This window comes from Rhinolophus sinicus, chromosome 16 (assembly GCF_057876585.1).
Source record: "Rhinolophus sinicus isolate RSI-liver-muscle chromosome 16, RSI-T2T, whole genome shotgun sequence".
Classification (NCBI taxonomy): domain Eukaryota; kingdom Metazoa; phylum Chordata; class Mammalia; order Chiroptera; family Rhinolophidae; genus Rhinolophus; species Rhinolophus sinicus.
The window spans coordinates 76,802,161-76,826,500 of record NC_142516.1 but is presented as its reverse complement, the minus strand read 5'-3'; the positions used below and the strand labels follow the sequence as shown (position 1 = coordinate 76,826,500).

Below are 24,340 nucleotides of genomic sequence, written 5' to 3'. Positions count from 1 at the left end.
AGATCCCCTTTGAAGGTTTGGTAGCTACTTTTATTCAACATAGTACTGAAGTCCTAGCCAGAGCAGTTAGACAAAAAAGAGAAATAAAAGGCATTCAGTTCTGAAAGGGAAAATTAAAACTGTCTCGATTTGCAGGTGACAGAATATCATATATACAAAGCCCTATAGAGTACACTAAAAAACTGTTATAACTAATAAACAAAGTAAAGTTTTAGGATATAAAATCAATACACAAAAATCAGTCGTGTTTCTATACATTAACAATCAACAATCTGAAAAATAATTTAAAAGAAAACCTTATTTGCCATTGCATCAAAAATAATAAAATACCTAGGAAGAAATTTAACCAAGGAGTTGAATGATTTGTTTACTGAAAACTGTGACATTGATGAAAGAAATTGAAGACACAAATAAATGGAAAGGTATCCCATGCTTATGGACTAAGAGAATTAATGTTAAAATGTCCATACTACCCAAAGCAATCTACAGATTCAATTCAATCCTTATCAAAATTATAATGCAATTTTTCACAGAAACCAAAAATATAATCCTAAAATTTGTATGGAAGCACCAAAGACCCCAAATAGCCAAAGCAATTTTAGAAAGAAAAATAAAGCTAGAGGCAGTATACTTCCTTATTTCAAACTATATTACAAAGCTATAGTAATCAAAACGTATGGCATTAGGATAAACATACACACATAGATCAATGGAACAGAATACAGAGCCCAGAAACAAAACCACCTATATACAGTCAATTAAATCACAACAAAGGAGCCTAGAATATACAATGGGAAAAGGATAGTCATTTCAATAAATGGTACTGGGAAAAGAGGACAACCGCATGCAAAAGAATAAAACTGGACCCCTATCTTATACCATACATGAAAATCAACTCAAAATGGCTTAAATAATTGAATGAAAGACCTGAAACTGTAAAACTCCTAGAAGAAAATATTGGGGAAGAAAATATAGGCGAAGAAAATAAGCTCCCTGACATTGGTCTTGGCTATGATTTTTTTTATTTGACAACAAAAGCAAAGGCAACAAAAGCAAAAATAAACAAGTGGGACTATATCAAACTAAAGAGCTTCTGCACAGCAAAAAGCTTCTATACCATCAACAGAATGGAAAGGCAACCTATGGAATGGAAGAAAATATTTGCTAATCATATACCTGACAAAGAGTTAATATCCAAAATATATAAAGAATTCATATAGCTCAATAGAAGAAAACCAAAGAATCCGATTAAAAAATGGGCAGAGTAACTGAAAAGACATTTCTCCAAAGAAGACATGTAGATGCCAACAGGTATACGAAAGGTGCTGAACATCACTAATCATCAGAGACATGCAAATCAACACCATGAGATATCACCTCACACCAATTAGAATGGCCATCATTAAAAAGACAAGAAATAACAAATGCTGGTGAGAATGTGGATAAAATCGAACACTTGTGCACAGTTCCTGGGAATGTAAATTGGTGTAGCCACTATGGAAGACAGTGTGGAGATTCCTCAAAAAATTAAAACTACAACTACCATATGATCCCCAAATCCCACTTCTGGGTATATATTCAAAGGAAAGGAAAACAGGATATCAAAAAGATATCTGCAGTCCCACATTTATTGCAGCATTATTCACAATAGTCAAAATAATGGAAATAACCTAAGTGCCCATCAATAGATGAAAAGATAAAGATGTGATACACACACACACATACACACACGCATCATTGTGTCACACACAATGGATTATATTCAGCCATGATAAAGAGAAAAATCCTCTCATTTGCAACAACATGGATGGACCTTGAGGGCATTATGCTAAGTGAAATAAGCCAAACAAAGAAACACGAATACTATATGATAATCACTTTATGTGCAATCTAAAAAAGCTGAATTCATAGAAATAGAGACTAGAATGATGGTTACCAGGGACTGGGGGGGTGGGGTAAATGGGGAGATTTGGGTCAAAGAGTATAAACTTCCATTACACAGATGAATAAGTTCTGGGAGCTCTAATGTACAGCGTGGTGATTACAGTTAATAATACTGTATTATATACTTGAAAGTCACTAAGAGAGTAGAACTTAAATGTTCTCACCACAAAAAAGAGATGGTAATTATGTGACGTGATAGATGTATTAGCTTATCTATGATAGGCATTTTGCAATATAAGTATACTAAATTAACTCACTGCACATCTTAAACATACACAATGTTAAAAAGAAAAACATATACAATGTTTTATATCAATTATACTCAATAAAGCTGGAAAAGAAATGTAAAAAATAAATAAAACTGTGATATTTTCTCTTTTTTATACATAGAAACACAACAAGAAGTGAGTACACTTTGTTGCCTTACTTTGCAATATTTTAAAATTTTTGAAAACTTTTCTAAATTTTATCTAAATTATTTTAGATATAAATATATTTAAATGAATATATAAGTGGAAAGATTTATAGATAAATATAACATTTTTAGATTTTTTAAAAGAATTTTATTTTATTCAAAAATAAAAATTTCTATTTTTTTATAGTTAAGAATCGATCAGTGGTTTTGCCAAGGAGAATTGAAAGATTCACTTTCGCATTTCACAGCTGTTTCATTGAGAAAAGATAAAATAAATATATATCAGAGATTTCTCTGGCTCATGAGATGGAAATATCTACTCCAAAGGAAGTGGGCTAAACTGTAAATGAAAAGCAAATGAGGAAAGTTATTTTTCCCTTGGCTCTAAGGATGATATGAATTTACCTTATTGTGTCATATTCAGTAGAACATTTTCATAGACTATTATAATGCAAGTTAATTGCAGCATCAATTTGAGGCCAATCATTAAGTCTAGACAAGTTATTATATAATTCAAATATAGGTGTGATTAATTAATATTTCAACAGAACTAGACTCCTGCCATGAAACGGAATCTCTAGATATGGCTGAACTACATCTGGTACCAACACCAACTAAGGACAGGAGTACTTTTAGGGAACTTGGCATTACACACACGTGGTATGTTGAATAACTGTTCTGAATCTCCTGGTTTTTCCTAGCACCACTGTGCTGAGGTTCGCATTCACAGCGCAGAGCGAGAGTGGGAACACTGCTGTGCCTCACACACAGCAAAGCAGGAGTCACACTGCGTTCTTGACCACCATAGACTCCCAGTAAGAACGCTGCCAGTTTCACACAAAAATGTGTTTGACGAACAATATAAAATATTTGTTTTCTCACATTTTCACCTTTGAGAGTACTTTTTATTTAAAAAACATTATGTGTGATAAAAAGTAAAGTATACATAAAGCACTTCTGCTACATAACAAAAAATGCTGGATGCCTTAGAGGAAAAGCACTTGCACAACTGACCTGTGAGATCAACTCGCCACTTTTTTTTCTTCCTGGAAACTTACTTGAAAGAATGACTGGCAGACAAAGAATGGTTATTCAGACTAGAGTATGTGGCACATACTTTCTCAAAAAGTAGTGAAGTGACCCTAGTACCTCAAGTACAATGGACAGTATTTGAAGCCAATGATAAATATGAGTTTTTAAGCAGAAATTAGAACCTTGGAAAATTTATTTTCGCCAACATCAGCTTGATAGTTTCCCAATACTTAAAGACATTCCTGATGAGACTGGTGGTGACAGGAATGAAGGTACATTTTGATACTGCAAAATGAAATATTGTCAATGTTTGGAAGATCTGCATAACAATGAACCAGTATTTTCCAAACATGCACAAGGCTACAAAAGACCCATTAAAAGTGCAAGACACACCAGTGGATTTTCATGTATCAGTATGAAAAGCTCACTGATATAATTTCAGATTCCACATCGGAAGTAAACTTAAAAAAAACATTTTCAAATTTTGGTGAGGTATGCAAGGAGAATATCCACAATTGTCTGAGCTAGCTATTAAAATATTTCTGTCTTTTCCAACTACATGTCTGTGTGAGGCTGGATTTTCTTCATATACTTCAGCCAAGCTAACATATCACACCAGACTGAATACAAAAACATATGAGGACCCAGCTGTCTTCTTTTAAGTCTGACAATAAAGAGATCTGCAAAAGTGTACAACAATGCCACTCTTGTTAGATAACTTTTTGCTTGGAAAAGGTTGTTGTTTTTCATAAAAATATGCTATCTGTGTTAACACGCAATCAATTTATTGTTATTTTTAAATAAAAAATATTTTTAAAACTTATGTTTTAATTGCAAATATAATATTGACAAATATAACCCACGTGTTAATTAAAAAGCTCACTGGGATCCTCAATAATTTTTAAGCGCGTAAAGTGGGTACTGAGATGAAAACATTTGAAAACTGCCTTTCCAACAAACTGAAGTATTCTAAGAAAAGGAAAAACAAAAGTTGGGTGATAGGGTGAATGCCCATCACTTACAGCAAAAAGGCATCATTCACAGCATCAAAGAACTCCGGCCAGAGCATTTCCTGAGGTTCACGTCCATGGTAGGTGAGCAGAGCTTCCACCAGCGGTTTGAAATCTGGCAGAGTAATAAGTGGGGCACAAACTCGTGATAGGGACCTTATGCGTTCAGGAGCCATTCTATGGAACGAATAAGAAATAATTAGCCAAATCTTAGAGCCACATGTAATTAAAGAAATGAAATGTTCATGCTAAAAAGGTTGATAAGTTACTTGTTCTGTCCCTCACATAAGGAGGCTACCCTAATACCATCTATGAATGCTCTTCTCCTACTCGGTTCTCTCGAAAGAAACGCTTTAGCTGCAGTTCCCATTTTAAAACCTCTCATTGTAAGGACTCTGGCATAAGTAACTATGGGCACCACCAACTTGTGTGTTATGGACCAGTGAGTCGGCTCTGACCCCTGGTGACCCCACGAATGAGTGATGTCCATGATGTCCTGTCTTCAAAAGTCCTCCTCAGCTCCGCGTATGGAGCCCATCTATCTCATATTCGGTCTTCCTCTCTTCCTGCTGTCTCTGTTCTCCCCAGCATTATCTTTCCCCAAGAACCCTGCCTTCTCAGGATGTGCCTGAAGAAGGACAACTTCAGTTTTGTCCTTTTTGCCTCTAGCGATGTTTCAGGCTTAATTTGCTCTAGGACCCACGTATTTGTCTTCAACTTACCATGCCCAAAACAGAACTCCGGATTCCTTCCCCAAACACTCTCGACCCCGTGCTCCCTATGTCACTTGCTCAAGCCCAAAGCCTTGAAGCCCATTCTTGATTGCTCCCTTTCTCTTCTGCCCCTTATCTGATCCAGCAGTAAATACTGTCATTTCATCTGACCACCTCTCAGCACTTTCATTACTACCCCCTCACTCACCATCACATCCAGCCTGGGTTATTGTAGAAGCCTCCTAACTTTCTCCCTGCTTCTGTCCTCCCCGACCCCATTGTTTATCATCAAAACAGTTCCAGCAACTCTTTAAAAATTCACATCACTTCATTTGTACGCTCAAAGCCTTGCAATAGCTTCCCACCTCACCCAGAGAAGTAGTAAAGTCTTATACTAGCCACCAAGGCCTTCCATGGTGGGGCCCCCTTCCATTTCTCTGGCTTCATTTCCTTCTACTCTTATCTTTGCCTGTTCTGTTCCACCTTTACAGGCTTCCAGCTACACCAGATAAGGTCCTGTTATTCACTCTGCACATAACATATGGCTAGCTCCTTCTTTCCAAATACGTCTCCTCTCCCTTTATGTGAGGGCCTTCCTGACCATCCCATATAAATGCACTGATATGGTAACATTCAGCCTATATGGCAATTTAAATGTATTTAAATGAAATATTAGTAAAATGTAAAATTCCATTCCTCACTTGCACTAGTCATGTATCAAGTGTTCAACAGTTAACATGAGACTAGTAGCTCACAGTATTGGACAGTGCAGATTCACAAGATTTGTCCTTTACTGCAGAAAGCTCCACTGGACAGAATTTAATGTATCAAGTTAAATCCCCATTCCACTGTGAATGTCCTCTCTCTCTCACTGCTCTGTTCCTAGCACGCTCGATAATTCCTTACACATACTACGTGCTCAAGGAATAGATGTTAAATAAAAAAATGAGCAACTAGATATAAAATGAAAGTTTGAAATGTATGCTACATCTTTTTCTAGGTATTTTCATATGTAATCATAAATCTAGACATTTAGTCTTATATTTTATGAAACACAAATGGAATCACAATATAGAACATAGATGTCCCTCATTTTTTTTACTTGCTGCCTATTGTTAAAAAATACATGAGTGCTGTAATGTAACCATGCCTCTATTTGTAGGCATTGAGGTGGTTTTCAGCTGTTTACTATTATACACACTGCTGCAGCAGTATTGTTGTACATGCCTTATCTATGCCCAATGTGATTATCTGCATATTAAATTGCATCCCAAAAGACTACAGTTTACTTTTCCACTCTTGCCAGTGATATTAACAGTATTTTATTTTGAATCTGGACAAAAATTACCCCATTGCTTTCATTTACGTTTTCCTGACAACTTTCAAGATTGAGTATTTGTTACCCACTTGTATTTCCTCTTCAGTGAATTTGTTTTTAAATTAGTATATATCAGTCCTATTCATCCAATAAATGTTTTGTGAACCATTACTATAATCAAGGCTGTTTGTGGTGTTTGAAGCACAAAAGCAGAGACAAAGCCCAGTAATGGAGAGAATAAAATGCCAGGTGCTATCAAGTGCCATGATGAAAAGTAAAGCGCACTGAGGGATTAAGGCGAGCAGGGGTTTACTGGCGGGAACATCTGAATAGAGACCTAAAGGACATACCTGGGAGGAAAATGTTGCCACAGATACAAAGCCAATGCCAAGGTCCTGAGCATTCTGCACAGAGCCAGGAGGCCCAGGTGGAGATCACGTGTGGGAGGGAGGAAGCAGCAAGAAGCAGGCTTTCGTAGACTTCTGTAAGAGCCTGGGGCATTCTTTTTTTTTTTTTTTTAACTTGCTTTTAACTTATTTTTTATTTTTATCAAACTTACAGATGCAACTGCCTTAAATAATCAAATAGCTTTTCAAAGCTTATGAAAAACAGTAGTTTTTGCAAGAGCACTCCCACCCCCATTTTCTGATCTCAGAGGAAACCACTTTCAAACCTAACGCACTTTAGATATTCAGTATATTGTTTTTCCTGGGTTTAATGACTGTTATTTGGCTTGTTTGCTCATTTTTCTTTGCACTGATGATTTTAACTCCAAACTCCCACCCAAGTGTATAACCTCCTTGAAATATATTCTGACATATCTGATATTCTTTCATTTTCATCTTCCTAAAGAAATTTTTCTTAGAACCTTCTAATCTGTTCCAATCTGGACAGGTTGTTTGTTACTCTCTCTGTGTAGTTATCATCTTGGGATCTCCATCCTGGGAATTTCCTTCACTTCTCTCCTGGATCCCACATCTTCTTTCTTGGTTCATTCTTCTTATGTAGGAAAAAGTACATAAGAAGTAAAGTATTTGAGAGTTAGCATGTCTGAAAACATATTTATTTTACTCTCACACTTGATACTTTGCTTGAGTATAGAATTCTGGCGATTTTCCTACAGAATTGTGAAAGTGTGGCTTTATTGTCTTTCAGCTTCCAGAGTTGTTCTTGAGAAGTCCCATGCTATTATACATTCGGATCCTGTTTTTACTCCATGGAGGCTGTTGAATATCCTCTTTGAAATCTCACAACGATGTGTCTTGGTATGGATTTATTTTTATTCATTGTGCTGGGCACTCAGTGGACTTCAAATTAGGAAAGTTATCTTGAATTATTTCTTTGATGATTTCCTACCCATTCTTTTCTCTGTTTTCTCTGGGAACTCCAATTTTTTGGATATTGAACTTCCTAGGTAGTTCTGTCTTTCTTTTTAATTTTTCATCTCTTGGTCTACCTTTTGCTCTAGATTTTGAAAGAATTGTTTACCTTTATCTTCCAATCCTTTTATTATGTTTTTTATTACCACTCTCTCGTTATTGATTTCCCAAAACTTTTTCATCCTATGAATGTTCCCTATTTTAAAACATAGCATCCTGTTCTCATTTAATGGATATGGATATAATATTAATAGATATATTACCTTTTATTTTCACGGGGACATTTATATTAATTTGAGACTTCCTTTCCTTTGATTAATCTTTTTATTTTTATTGGTTTCTACTTTTTTATGTTACATGCTTAATATGATTTCCTTAAATATCTGGTGACCGCTGCCTGCCAGCTCCTATTTAAGAGTCAGGCACGAAAAGGTAGTAGGGAGCTCTATGTGCGTGGGTAGGGCAAGCTGGTTGTGATCTTCACTACAGGGCAGCAGTTTTTCAACAATTTTTTGGTTTCAGAATACTCTTAAACTCGTAAAAATTACTGAGAACACCAAAGAGCTTTGTTTCTGAGGTTATAGCTATAAATATTTATCACGTCTGAAATGAAAAGAGACACGTAAAATATTAACTCATTAAAAGAAACAATAAACCCATAAGACATTAAAATGAGTAACATTTTTTGTTAAACAATATTTTTCTAAACAAAAAAACTATTTAGTGAAAAGAGTGACACTGTTTTACCTGTTTGTAAATCTCTCTACTGCCGGAAAGAAGACAGCTGGATGCTAGTATTTACTTCTGTTGTTCTGTTTGAAGTATATGAAGGGAGCCTAGCCCCACACTGATATGTACTTTAAAAAGGCAGGAGTATTTTAATAGTCTCTTCATTTATTGTGCACATTTTCCTTTGATTCTATACCAAAACTCATCACCATTGCCCCACCTGGTTCCTGTAAGCTGGTCTAGGAATGCAGGTAGACCTGCCTGCCATGCTTCTAGGGACTTGGTGATGGGTAGTGTCTACCGTGGTAACAGCTGAAAGTAACCACAATTTACTGGCCAAGCTTTCCCCTTGAAAGCTGGGAGCCTTCAAATAGCTACAAAGTTCCAAAATAGTTACAGCAGACAGATTCTGTCAGTAAAATTTTTGTCAAGGTGAAGAGATGGATTCCTGGCACTTCCTACTCCATCATCTTCCCTGGTGTCCCGAATTGATCTTTTGTATAAAAAAGAAAAAAAAAACCATACTTTTCTTACTTTCCCATTTCTTTGTCCCTTTGTACTATATCTTAGCAGAACTACTTGCCTCAATCTTGAAGTCATTATTTGTTATTCAGCTGTATGTCCTATTCAGCCTGTTTACTGAATTTTCTTCTTTTCCCATAATCCCCTTCTTAAAAAAAAAAAAAAAAAAAAAAAAAACTTGTTCCCATTTCGAGGATTTAACAGTTCTTCTTATTACTTACTCTTAGGACAATTAATTATTCCTTTTTTAAAAAATCCACTTGCTTATCCTAAGAAATACATTTGTCTCTTCTGTTTGTTGCATTTGGTTCATTTTTCCTTATGGTGCTGGTTTTCCAGGAGTGATTCTTGTCTGTTTGCTCTTTCTGGAATTTGGGATTCCACATTAGCCTCTCTATGAATGCTGTTTAATGCAGCCTGTCTCAAGTGCTTGTGGGAGGGTCAGGAGATAATGCCCGTTTAGGCTGCCAATAAGAATTCCCCGGAAAAATGTAAATTCTGAGCATTCTGATCATAACAGCAACCCCAAAACTACTGGGAATTGATAGCCATTTGGTGTTTGCTTCTCCTCCAAAGTGTCCTCCCACCTTCTTGTTGAAAGCAGGACATCTCTGTTGTCTCATCTGGGGACAGTAGATAAGGAAGAGGATGCATGAGGGCCAAGCCAGCTGGCTGCAATTACTGCAACAGTCCAACAAGTTATCTTGTTGGCTGACAGGTATCCTCTTATTCTTTGAATCCACCCCCAAAGTAACTTTTACCTGTTGCAGTCATCCTTTCTTGCAAGTTTTTTGGGCTGTGATATTTTCCTTCAAAAATATCCCACTACTACCTTTTAAGCTGTTCTCATAATTTGTGGGTCATCAAATGCCCTCATTTTAAAGTATTATACGAGGTATGATCAAAATATACGGTGAATGTTTAAATTTTTAAAAAATTTATTACAGTAAAAGACACATTGCTATTAACCCCCCGCAAAATGTTCCCCCTCACTGTGAACATAATTATCCCATCGTTCTTGCTATTTTCTGAAACAGTTCTGGAAATCCTCTTGCATGAGTGTCGTTAGTCGTGCTGTCATGGCGGCCTCGATGTCCTGAATTGATTCAAAACGTTTTCCTTTCATGGTCATTTTGACTTTGGGGAAGAGCCAGAAGTCGCAGGGTGCCAGATCCAGAGAATAAGTGGATGAGGACACACCGTAATGCTTTTATTTGACAGAAATTGCCATACACCAGAAGTGATGTTTGACACGGAGCATTGTCATGATGGAGGATGAAGTGGTTCTCGACTTCCTCTGTCTGACTTATTTCGCTTAGCACGATAATCTCAAGATCCATCCATGTTGTCACAAATGGCAGTATTTCATCTTTTCTTATGGCAGAGTAGTATTCCATTGTGTCTACATACCACATCTCTATCCAATCATCTATCAAAGGACACTTTCATTGTTTCCATGTCTTGGCCACAGTGAATAATGCTGCAGTGAAGACTGGAGTACATATATCTTTACAGATAAATATTTTCAGATTTTTGGGGGTACATACTGAGAAGTGAGATTGCTACCTCACTTGGTAATTGTTTTAATTTTTGAGGAACCTCCATACTGTTTTCCATACTGGCTGTACCAATTTACATTCCCACCAGCAGTGTATGAGGGTTCCTTTCCCCCCCCACAACCTCTCCAACACTTGTTGTTACTTGCCTTGTTGATGACAGCCATTCTCATAGGTGTGAGGTGATATCTCACTGTGGTTTTGAGTTGCATTTCCCTAACGGCTAGTGAAGTTGAACATCTTTTCATGTATCTGTTGGCCATTTGTATGTTTTCTTGAAAGAAGGGTCTGTTTAGGTCCTCCGCCCATTTTTTAATTGGATTCTTTGTTTTTTGTTGAGTTGTTTGAGTTCTTTATATACTTTGGATGTTAGCTCCTTATTGGAGGTGTTGTTTGCAAATATCTCCTCCCACTCAGTTGGTTGCCTCTTTGTTCTGTTGATGGTTTCTTTTGCTGCGCAGAAGCCTTTTCATTTGATATAGTCGCATTCATTTCTTTTTGCTTTTACTTCCCCTGCCTTCGAGGTCAAATTCATAAAATCCTCTTTAAGACCAAGGTCCATAGTTTAGTACCTATGTTTTCTTCTATGCAATTTCTTTCAGATCTTATATCTAGGTCTTTGATCCATTTTGAGTTGATTTTGGTGTATGGTGACAGATAGTAGTCTAGTTTCATTCCTTTGCACATGGCTTTCCAATTCTCCCAGCACCATATATTGAAGAGTCTGTCTTTTCTCCACTGTATGTTTTTGGCTCCTTTGTTGAAAATTATTTGTCCATATGTATGTGGGCTTATTTCTGGGTTCTCAATTCTGTTCCATGGTCTATGTGTCTGTTTTTCTGCCAATACCATGCTGTTTTGATTATTGTTGCTCTGTAGTATAATTTGAAGTCACTGCTCTACACTACTTTAGTAGCAGTCCCCAGAACTAAATATCTATTTCTAGTAATAATCTGAAGATTTTAAAGAGATGTAATAGATTTACATTTAAGGTTTATATTTTATTGATGAAGTCCTATAAATTATTAGTTTAGCTGTATTATTTTCTTGATAATCAACAGTGAAATTCTCAGAGGTGATTTTTTTTGAACTACACAATGATAATTTCCTTACATGTAAACACTTTGTTTTTTCTCCTCAAATATTCACCTTTTCTAAAATTCACTTCTTGTTCTTTACCATTTTCCTAAATAACCGAGTCTCTTCAATAATATTTATCTTCCACAGTGCTCTAACATCTTTCTCTCACTATCAAAGTGGTCTTAGACCTAAAATTAATTAATGTCTTTCTGAGTTCATCATTAAAGTTGTTAACAAAAAGACATATTGAACTTGAGTTGTAAATACCTTAAATTTTTGGAACATGAGTTCACCGGGTGGGCAAGAAAAGTTGTGTTTGTGTATGACGTAGAATATTCTTTCATATATATATTTTGCAGACTCTGGCAGAATATTTTGCATAGAGTAAGGGCTCTATGAATGTTTGAGAAATTGAAAAATATGCCTGAGCATTGTGTGTACTCATGATAAATCCAGAACTCTGAAGGATCAGGGAAGTAGGTGGTAATCTTCCCTCCCACATTGATTCATCAATCCTCCCCTCTAAAAGACAGTGCAACTTTTTCCTCATTATCTTAAAAGAAGGACAATCAGAGTCTATCACTGGTGACTGGGAGGGTGGAAGGGACAACCTCGGCAACAGAGCATTTATCAAGCAATGAAGTTTATGGGCTGCAGATTGTATCTCCCAATTAGGCTGAAACAGGTCCAAGATAATTTTCCTGAAAAATTCTAAAGTCTTACGTAAACTTAGGTAGCTCTTGGTTCTAACAAAATATAGGCAGGCCAACTGATAATCTTTTGAAGGGCTTCAAAGTGCTCACAGCTTTCACAGCTCCCTCTTTTGGTCTGAAGCCTGCCAGAGCATGGAGATCCAACTTCAACCGGAGTTATGCAACACTTTCCAGACTGGATTACACTAAGCATTAGGTCTTGATTGATTGCCAGAGTAGCACTTCCAAATGATTTTTGCACAAGAATTCAACTGCAGAAGGCTCAACAGTAACCATATACTGCTGGAAACATCCTTTCCGTGTGGTTTACTGAAGCCTCCAAACCATCTGCAGCAAACCACAGAACTACAAGATAAACTGATGATGCTCAGAGTCTAGAATGTCACTCCTTCTAGACGGTTTGTAGCAAAGAACCAGAGAGAATCTAAACATTCTGTCAATGAATTGTTGATTTTACTTGGTGGCAAGTGAAACTCTATTTAAAACGCTATGACAAGACCATATATCAGGCCTTTAAAAATAATGCAAAGGAAAACTAAACAGATTTTCCTATTTTTTAGTTCCTCTGACAATTTATGCATCAAAGTTGTAGGATTAATTTCTACATTTTCTACAAAGCTTTTGAATCTTTTGAAATAAACTTTAATCATTTGAATAGTGAAAAGTGAAAAATGTATGGATGTCCTTTATTTAAAAAACACACACAGAAAAACAATTGTTTATATGCGTTGTTTATATGGTACTTAAGTTTGGGAGGCTTTTGGCTTCTTGAACATTTATTGTCATACTCGTGGAAGGAAAGTAATAATAAAACTCAAGTTTCATAAATAATGGGAATATCTGGATTTAACTGTACCATAAAGCAGTTTGCCCCTATGCTGTATTCTGATTCAAACTTTTTTGATTATTAAATCTTAAAAATGTACAGACAGCTTCAGGTATGTAGGAGAAATTTACATATTGTTGATACATATTTTAATTATTATTATAACTTAGGACAGCAACAACTATAATGGCCCAGCATGTTTGGCAGCTCTTTCAAATGTTACGATGATGCCATTCCACTGATTTCATGAAATGAAATCAGTTTTTATGTGAGACAATAGAACACTTGGTTGAATTTATAATTCACTAGAGAACTGTGGACTTAATAGTTCTGAGTTTCACACAAGTTTTTACTGATCCAGGTTCTTTTATGGATGGAGAACAGAACTTCCTGGCTTTAGGTCTTAAAAGTAGGACTCTAAAAGCTCATAAAGAGACTCAAAAAGTACGTTGGGCATCAAATTGCTTTTTAAATTCATTCTTCTAATAAGAATAATTGAACTTAATCCAAGAGGTTGAATTTCCCTGAAAACTACAGAGGGTGCCCAAAATATGCATACACATTTTAAGAAAGGAAAAAACTGTATTAAAATTGTAATACTCAATATATACAGATAACAAAAGATGAATACAAGTCATGCGTATACATTTTTTTGGCACCCCCGGTGTGTATAGGCTCAACATATTTAGAAAAATACTTGCAAGAAATTTATCTTGTTGAATTCTAAAATTATTTCCAAAAAGAAAAGGACACCATAGTAAATCATTCGACAGAGCCAAGGAGGCATATATCAGATGCGTCCGTGTGCAGAGAACATTCTACTAGCACAGGCATCTCATATTCTTGGTAAATTCAGTTAAGAATTTTACTAATTACATCATAGATTTGCTTTGACTAAGAATGCCCTAAACTACTAAACCAAATTAACTGCCATTTTATCCTTGCTGCTTCTGCCAGCTGCGGTGCAAGCATGGACATTCCTCAGTAGACTTTGCTCTGCACCAGGGAAGTTGTACAGATTGTTTTTGAAAAATAAACGTCCTTAAATAAGCAGCAGCCTTGAATTTAGGAATGAACCTGCCCCCATCCAATGTGGCACAAATGGAAGTTTTTCAGCTACAAATAGCACATCAGCTACTATGTTCCATCGCCTCTCCTAATTGTGGTCAGTGGTGTTTAGGCGCCTTTCTGAACTGCTGTCTTCTACTGTCTGCGGGTAAGAAAATGAAAAGCACAGATAACTCTGAGGAAAGAGTCTGAAGAGACCAGTATAGTTAAATAATGGGTAGAGTACAAAAAGATGTGAATAAAGATAAAAAAAAAATAGGGCCGAGAGTAACAAATATTAAGCAATCTTCAGCTGAGTAAAGATGATTGTTTTTTCATGAACTACACCTGCTATTTTCAAAATGACCCTGAGGCAGGAAAAATTTCCTTTATTATGAGTATTATCTTTTCATTTTCAATATTTTACTAGGTAACACTATATTTTAGTTTTTAAAAGGTTAATTATAAAATACTGATGATGTACAGAAATAGAGAATTATTGCAGTATCAACTGTGTACCCATTTCCCAGATTTTATAATGCTAACATTTTATTAATATTTCTATTTGATATTTTAAATAAATAAAATGTTTCAAATACAGTTGGAACACCCTTCTCCCATCCCATTTCCTCTTCCACTTCCCAGGAGTCAGGACTTCCCTGAAGTTGGTGTAGGCTCTTTGGTCTAGTTTAATATATACTTTATAAGTATACATTGTTTTTGAGTGTTTTAAAACTTTACATAAGAAATGACATATTATGGATATTCTTTCCATGGGTCTACGGGTCTGGCTTTATGCCAGTAGCAAACTTTTGATGACTGTAGCTTTGAAATATGTTGTTTTGTTTTTAATTAAAGTTTATTGGGGTGACAATTGTTAGTAAAGTTATTAGGTTGGTACAAAAGTAATTGCAGTCTAAAAGGCAAAAAATAATTGCAAAAACTGCAATTACTTTTGCACCAACCTAACACACAGGTTTCAGCTGTACAATTCTGTAATATATCATCTATATATGACATTGTGTGCTCACCACCCAGAGTCAGTTCTCCTTCCATCACCATATATTTGGTCCCTTTTACCCTCATCTACCACCCCTCATCCCCCTTACCCTCTGGTAACCACTAAACTATTATGTGTCTATGAGTTTTTGTTTCTTCATCTGTTTGTCTTTTTTGTTGTTTTCAGTTTTATACACCACGTATCAGTGAAATCATATGGTTCTCAACTTCTTCTGTCTGACTTATTTTGCTTAGCATAATAATCTCAAGATCCATCCATGTTGTCACAAATGTCACTATTTCATCTTTTCTTATGGCAGAATAGTATTCCATTGTGTATATATACATCTTCTTTATCCAATCATCTATCGTGAAATATGTTTTGAAATCAAGAAGTGTGAGGCCTCCAGTTTTCTCTTTTCAAGATTGTTTTGTTTATTTGAAGTGCTCTGAGGTTCTATATAAATTTTAGGATGGGTTTTTTCTATTTCTGCAAAAGGAAAATGCCATTTGGATTTTGATAGGATTCCATCGTATCTATAGACTGCTTTGGGGAGTATGGACAAAGCAGTCTTTGGGTAGTCTTCCCATCCATGAACACAGGATACCCTTCTACTTATTTGTGTCATACTTAATTTCTTTCAGCAGTGTTTTGTAGTTTGCAGTGTACAAGTCTTTCATCTCCTTGATTAAGCTTATTCCTAAATATTTTGTTCTTTTTTATGCTACTGTCAATGGGATTGTTTTTTAAATTTCCTTTTTGGGTTGCTTGTTGTTAGTGTATAGAAACACAACTGATTTTCAAACGTTGGTTTTGTGTTCTGCAACTTTACTGAATTGATTGATTAGTTCTGACAGTTTTTCTGTGGAATCTTTAGGGTTTTCTACATTTAAGATCTTGTCATCTACAAACAGAGATAATTTAACTTCTTTCTTTTAGATTTAGATGTCTTTTATTTCTCTGCCTTGCCTAATTGTTCTGGCTAAAACTTCCATTACTGTGTTGAAAAGAAGTGGTGAGAGAGGGTATCCTTGCTTTGTTCCTGATTTAGAAAGAAAGCTTTCAGTCTTTCACCATTGAGTTAGATGTTAACTATGGGCTCTTTGCATATGATCTTTATTATGTTGAGGCAGTACCCTTATATTCCTAGTTTGTGAAATGGTCTTATCATGAAAGGATGTTGAATTTTATTAAATAGTTTTTCTGTATCCATTGAAATTATGTGGTATTGTCCATCATTCTATTAATATGGTGTGTTACACTGATTTTATTTTTGTATATTGAACCATACTTGCACGTTAAGAATAAATCCCACTTGGTCATGGTGCATAGTCTTTTTAATGCGTTGTTAAGTTTGGTTTACTAGTATTTTGCTGAAGATTTTTGTGTCAATATTCATCTTTGATTTTTTTCTATTGTTTTGGTGTCATATCCAAAAAATCACTGCCAAATCAAGTCATGAAGATTTTCTCATGTTTTTGTCCAAGAATTTTATAGTTTACTTTAAGGCTTAGATGCAAAGGCTGAAGGAAAACACCATTTCTGATAGAGCTTTAATTGGCAGCAACTTCACACACACAAAAAAATCACTATGTGCCCTTGATCCCCAGATTCTCTTATTTAATGACTTGTTAAAAATGAAATGATCACCAATGAAAACAACTTTGAATTCTTTCTCATAGTGAAGAAACATTTTGTAATGTGATTAATTGCCTTTTACTTTGACTCTATTTGATTCGTTTAGTCTAAATTTTAGAATACTATGTTTCTTAAAATAGGTCATATGTGCACATCAAATTATCTGTTGCCTTGTATGTGAATTATACACATACACGCTGAACTGAGCCCTTTTGTCTATTGTGTTCCCTACTGTATATATAGGGCTTTTAACTCAATGGGTGCATAAGAGACATCACATGATTTATTACTACCCTATGAGAGTTGAGAGACTAGTGATTTTAAAAAGTTTGATAAAACTCACCAATTTACCATGTGTTCCACTAAAATAATCTTTCCACACAGCATATAACCAAAACTATGAACATGCGTTTCATACGAATTACGAATTTTTTCTCTCATAACCGAAATGACATATGTCGAAACCTGAGAAGAGGGATGTTTAGTTTGACACCTACCGCCTTTGAGTGTTAAATCCATTAAGATGATTCTCTCTGAGTTCAGACACTAATGATAAAACCATCTGTAAGGCAAAATCAGTTACAGGTTAACTCACACAGCAAACAGGATTACATCAGTTCTATTTTTCTTGGTGTGAGTGGTATTTCCGCTGAGATTCCCTACCCTCTTCCACCCGTCTTCTCCTTGTTTTACTTTGTCAAAGTGAAAAAAAGCAGTGCCAAGTTACATTTACTAATAATTTAGATTTTATGTTTGCCGTCTGTTAGTCCGAATTCCTGTTTCAGCAAATGAACAATAGAACAGATCATTAATTTCCTAAAAATTAAAACTAAACCAAATAAAACCATGCTAGAGTTATTTAATTTTTCTTTCTTAATTTAATTCTTTATTTTAAAACATGCTATTCAGGTATAAAGCTTCCAAAAGACCAGAATAGTTAACAAACATTAAAAGTCTCATAACACCTTTTAGAAGAGCTATGTTAAGATCATAAATTAACATTTATTGAATTTATCTAAAATTTAAGGCAGTAGAAAATAGCTTTAATACTAAGATGTGAATATATAATAGTATTTACAAGGTTATTTATTTTTTTGCTTTAACACAAAATTCCTGTCGGGTTATTTTAAATACAAAATTTGTCTAACAGTAAAAGGCTATATTTACATTGGTTAAGGAACTCTCTCTCCCAAAAATCTTTGAGAGAAAAGAAAAAAAAAAAAATCTTTGAGAGAATAAATGAAATGTGTTAAGAGACAAAGAGGTTGGTTGATTTAGAATAACCTCTCCTGGTTTTCTTCTTCCTTCTCATAATCTCCCATTTCTTCCTTACATGGCCGTAAGTCCACCCAAGGTAAGAAGAGATAAACAAAGAAAAGTTAAACATCTCTCCTGGAGAAGTGAAATATTTCCATTTACTCTTTTTGCTGATGATACATTAACCAATGAAAATTTCAATATTAATAAATTAAAAATACTCACATTTTTAAGCAAACCAGGATAATAATCTGCAGGTGCATACCCAAGATATTGAGTAAAACGACCAACTTCTTTCATATCAAATCTGAATGATGAAAGTATGTGAGATAACAACTCCTAAAAAACATAAACAAAAAAAGAAACACAGTCTTAAAATTGAATGCAAGCACCTATTAAGTATAATGCCTTGAATCTGGGTCATTTGTAAATGAGATGGTCTCTATGAAATGAGTAATCTTAATTTTTCCAAATATCCAGTTCACTTTGATTCAAGGTATAAAGAAAGGCTAGTGTTAAAATTATTACATTCAAAATAAGTCAATTTAAACATATATTAACAGTGGAACAAAAGTATATAATGAATGAACAGTGCTTTAACCATATTAAGAACATGATCTTTATTGGTTTTAAACTCAGCAAAATATTTTTATCACAGTAGATATGACAATTAAATACACGACAAGGAACACACACAAATCACTAGGGAAAGGAAAGACTATGTAATAAATAGTGCTAGGAAAACTATTTGAAAAAATTGGATTCTCACCTTATGTTATTCATCAAAATATACATAAATTCAAGTAGATCAATGTAAAAATGAAATGAAATAATAAACAAAAAGAAAATATAAAGACTTTTTATGTGTCTAAATGGGAAAGAACTTTGTAAACTGAAAATCAAGGGAGCAAATCTTTGGTTGTTGTAAATAAAAATAAAAACTTCTGTTTTTCAAAAAATAATATAAGCAGAAACGAGGAAAAATACTGACAACAAATAATACAGATCATATGCAATCAAATTAATGTGCAAAATACCAAATGATAAACACTGAGCATAAAAAATGAGTGTGAACAGATAACTCGTAAGAGAAAATACAAAAATACCCAAGAAACACATAAATGTTCATTCTCATAATCAAAAAGGGTAAATTTAAACATCAACATACGACTTTTTCACTTAATAAATGAAAGATTTTATGGTCATTAATACCTAAGGCTAATCTGGGTTCTCTGCAACAGGTGCTCTGTGAGCTATGGGACGAACACTCACATAACGAGCGCCCACCTATCAGTGCTGTTGTGAACCCCACTCGGGCACCCACAGAGAGTGTGAGCGGGTATAACAGCCCACAACCCACCTCCACGCTTGGCCTGACAGGGCGACATCTGCCCAGAGGTTTGTAACCTAAACAAAGAGGCCTGATAGGTTGATAGGGGCCTGCCTCATAGAAAGCAACTTGAGAATATGTATTTAAAAATTTCTAATATATCTGGCATACATTTAAGGAAATGAATCCAAATATGATAATGGGGATTCTGCTCAAGGATGTTCATTACAGTGTTATTTTTCATAGTGAGCAACGTCCAACAGCCGGGAATGATTAACGTATAATGCCCTCACACAGTGGCTCACTGCAAGGCATTAAAATATTTATAAAGAATTTGTAACAGCATTTTAAATGGTTATAGTCAACTGTTAAATCAAGAAAGGAAGATGCAAAATTTTATACACAAAACAATCTCATCAATATCAAAATAATCCATACATGGGAATGAAAAACTAATGAAAAAAAATATTGCCAAATGTTGGCAGTCTCTAGGGTGGTGTTATTATGGGTATATGTATTTTTTCTTCCTTCTACTTTAATACATTCATTTTCCAGTTTCCTATATGTGTATGTACTTCTTTTATAATCAGGAAAAAATATTTACTTTTTGAAAAAGTGCTGTATTTGGAAATATTTTATTTTTAACAGCTTTATTGAGATATAATTCACATGCCATAAAATTCACCCCTTTAAAGAGTACAACCCAGTGGTTTTTATTATATTCATAGGGAAATAATCACTTTACTTTGTTTAAAGTTCTGCATTGCATTGTGTGAGTACGTATGACGAGATAAAAGGAATCTGTGTATGTGCATATAAACATATGTGACTTCCTACACAAATGTGTAGAGAGGACAGTGGTATGTAGGGAAGGGGCTCTGTCACCTCAGCCCAGGACGGACCGCAGGAGACCAGGACATCACACAAACACAGCAGTTATGCCCAGGGCGGATATCACTAACACATCCAGGCACTCATTTCAGTTTTATCATAAACTATTTCACATATTAAAAAAGATATAAAATAAAATGAAAAAATGTTGCCCACCAGAAACTTAATAAAGCAAATAAAGCATCAGAACACCAAGGAAGGCTCTGCGCCATCTCTCCCCTTCCTGGCCACAGTGCTAGAGGAGGAGTCTCTCCCCTTGAGGAAAATTCTTCCCCGGATCTGGTGTGCACTGTTAGGTGTAGACACTGCTGACCCTAAATGAGATCCTGGCTACTGTTTTCAACTTAGAAAATTTCACAGTAAGTTAACAAAGTAGCTGTGAAACATTAATACTTAGCAAGCAGATCTTCATGATTAAAAAAAATCCAGCAACATGTATAACGTGATTGACAAAAATCCATTGGAGAGGGAGAAAAACGGGAAATTTACAGCGTTCAAGTGAACTTTTTGTAAGGTATAAGATAATTGAAAGGCTCCTTACTAGAGTTAAAGAAAAAGCTGGATGGAAGCCACTTGCATATTATCTAACTTTTTCCCTTTCAGTTCAAAGACATCCTTTATAAATATGGAAAGCAAACAGGAGTTGACAATAGCCCCAGGAGAGTTCATCTCCCAGTTATTTTCAAACACCAAGTGCAGTCTGGGTGACAGCAAGCAGTTGTGTAAGGTCAGCAAACCAGGGGAGGTAAATGACAGGCAGGGTAACCACCCTTTGGAGGGCGGTGTTTACTGGAGGACCTTGCTTAGCTCACCACAGCAGGAAGCACATGTGGTACTCTCAGCAAGCTGAGACTGGGGCCTGACCCCCTGTGTGAGATGCCACACAGGTGTTCTGGTGAAGGAAAGCCCAGCCAGGCCTGGCCAGCCACATGCCACATCCGTGTGGAGGTGCCCACACCAGACCAGGCAGGGGGAAGGAGGAGGCTGAGCTCGATCTGGAAACTAGGCGCCAAGGGCTCAGAGTCAGAGGTAGATGAGGAAAGGTCGGAACTGGAAGTGATTAACCTGCCACTAGACTTTGGGCATTCTATTCCACAAACACTTAAAACACTTACATGCCACAAGCTGTTCAGAGCGCTTTACAAATAGCAACTCATGTAATCCCCACAGCCTATGGGGTAGGTCCTATTATTGAATCTGTGTCATAGATGAGTAAACAGGGACACACAGAGCTTTAGTAACATACCCAGTGCTGGTTACCTACTCTATGGCCAAACACCCTTCAAAGGGCTGTCCCCATATCCACTCTCCATGAGGCAACTGGAATAGCTTTTTAACAATACAAATCTGATTAGTCCTCAGCTTAAGGCTCTTTATGGCTCCCAATTACTCTTCGATGAAGCCCAAACTAGCTCCCAAATAGGCCCACCAATTTTGCAGCCCCTACCTGGGACTGACTTTCCCTCACTAGTTTGTTTGGGGCCCATTAGGGCCACAGGCTCTTCATCCCCTCTGGACTTTCGAATGTTCTAGTCCCTCTGCCAGGAGGGCTCTTTCGGCCCCCACATCTCCTTAAGTGTCAATTCTTGAGGGAATTCTAACAACTACGAACACTAAAATTTACTGAGTGCTTACTATTATCTGAAGCACTGTGCTATGTTCCCTAAGTATGGCATCTCACTTAAAATCCCATAAATTCAGTTTTTAATCAAATTCAATTAAGCAAAGTTTCAATTAAGCCACCTATAAAAAGGTGGCTGTTATCATTATAATGTACATGATTGAGCCTTGAAACATTAAAACACAAAGTACTACAGACCCAGTTGGGATGGAAGGAAACCAGTTTCAAGGCTATAACAGTTAAGGGTCAGCTAAGACTGCAGGTCTTAAGGAACATGACGCCGAGGCTTCCCCTTGGAACTCAGGGCCTCCCAGAAACACTCACATCCTGGGCCTTTGACCAGTGCATGGAGGGTGGTTTCCCAAAACTGCATGAGTTACTTTGGTAGCCAAGCCAGTAGGACATTCAATAGATTCAGAAGGTGCAATAAGAGATTATAAATAATTCCTGAGTAATGTTTAAAATAGCCATAGTTTCCTAGATAGTTGTCATAACACCTGCATCAGACAAGCTGACTGTTAACACTTAAGGTCTTAGAAACATGAAAATAACTTGTTTGGTAGATATGTCCCAGCTGAAATTTCCAAAATGAAATAGCTAGGAACTGATTTTTTTAAACAACAAATACTATCAAGATTAGTTCCCCACCCCTCCTCATGCTCTGTTTAAAAAACAAAGGAAGCCTGTACCGTAATACGCAATGGTGGCAAGGATGCAGTGGTGAGAGGCACGCCGTTGCTACTGGGAGCTCAAATTTGTAAAGCTTTTCTGGGAAGTCACTGTATGATATGTAGCCAAAACATTAAAATTCATATCCTTTTACCCAGTAATTTAATTTCCAAGAATATATCCTAAGGAAGATTTAGGTTCGTCTCAGCATTACTTATAACAGTGAAAAACTAGAAGCAACCCGCGTGCCCAGCACTGGGTTTGTTGAATTCATCATGGTTTATCCAATAGTGTGAATTGTGAATCATGTCATAAAAAGATATTTGATGACATAGGGAAAGGCAATAGAACATTAATTTTAAACACAACGTGTAAAACTGTATGTTCCATGTGATTTTAATTTTGTATGCACAAAAAAAATCCTGGGAAGAAACGTAATAGTTAACATAAATTATTTCTAGGAGTAATTTAAAATTTCCTCTTTAAAATATCTGTATTTCCAAAGTTTCTATAATTACTGTATCTTACTTTTTATCATAAAAAAATGTTTTGTAAAACAAAATTACATGCTTTAACTTATCTCTTTTTTCTCCATAATTCCCACTACGAACTGCTATAGAGGGCCACAAGAGTTTTATCCCCAGATAAAGCAAGCATAGGTCCTAAGAAAGAACATACTGAGGCTTGGCTACAGTGATATAACTTTAAACCACACACCTCAAACTTTAGACCTCCAAATATCTCTTTTCAAGTAAACTTAAAAGCTGTTAAGCACCTCTCATTGTTAAGAATAATTTTTTTACTGCCATCTAGTGGCAAATAGTCTAAACACAAAACCATTAAATATTCTGTAGGCATTGGCTCTTGGACAAAAATTAATTCGTACAGTCATATACTAGATTCTTCCTTAAATGCCAACAGAGCAATCTCGGAGACCCTCTACTTCAACCTCCTCTCTCTACTGATGAGGAGCTGGTTTTCTGAATACGCGAACCAATGTCCACAAAAAAGATGTGGGTGTAAATGAACTTCAAGGGCATAGAGAAAATGGGCAAATATATCACCCGGATTTGTGCTAAAACCCTTCAGGAGCGGAACGCACAGGAACCAACACAGCTGTGCCTAAAACATTTTAAGCCCAACTGTGATTCACATAGGAGTTTTAAGAACTCTGCTAATGTCTAAAAGCCATTTAAAAAATGCTTATGACATGAAGGTAAGCTTTCAAGGAGAGAAACTCTAAATAAACGGGGGAAATCCACCGCCTTGTTTTCAGGTGTTCTCTTTTTGTCCTCGCATCATTGTATCTGCTCCATCCTGTAACAGGCAGCACATTCACAGGCAGTTAGGAAAGCTGGAGCAGGGAGGCTGTGGTTTGGCGCAGGGTCTGGGTGTGGAAGGAAGGCTGTGCTTTTCGCTCAGGCAAAGGGCTAGGAGAGCCAACTGTGGTCGATATTCTTGAAGCGAGACAGAGCACATATTTTGTGCTTCTCCAAACAATTTCTTCATCTGATCATTAAAGTCTTTTAGAATTTCCACTACTTTGGTCTCTACAGCATCTAAGTCTTTATGCATAACATGAATAAAAATTCTTTGTAAACAAGATCCCTTATTCATTCATTCACCAAACATATATTGAGTTGACCTTGG

At 36.0% G+C, this 24,340-nt stretch overlaps 1 protein-coding gene across 10 annotated transcripts in view; it reads right to left on the bottom strand.

Annotated features, from left to right (window-relative positions):
- FANCC (FA complementation group C) overlaps window positions 1-24,340 on the bottom strand; it is a 262,167-nt gene that overhangs the window by 64,957 nt on the left and 172,870 nt on the right. For all 10 annotated transcript variants that reach the window (XM_088793528.1, XM_074330248.2, XM_088793530.1 and 7 more), the window contains 3 exons: window positions 18,405-18,518; window positions 17,420-17,484; window positions 4,414-4,578 (listed from right to left, as the gene is read on the bottom strand). In XM_088793528.1, coding sequence (XP_088649654.1) covers window positions 4,414-4,578; window positions 17,420-17,484; window positions 18,405-18,518 — 344 coding nt within the window. The remainder of the gene's footprint in view (window positions 1-4,413; window positions 4,579-17,419; window positions 17,485-18,404; window positions 18,519-24,340) is intronic.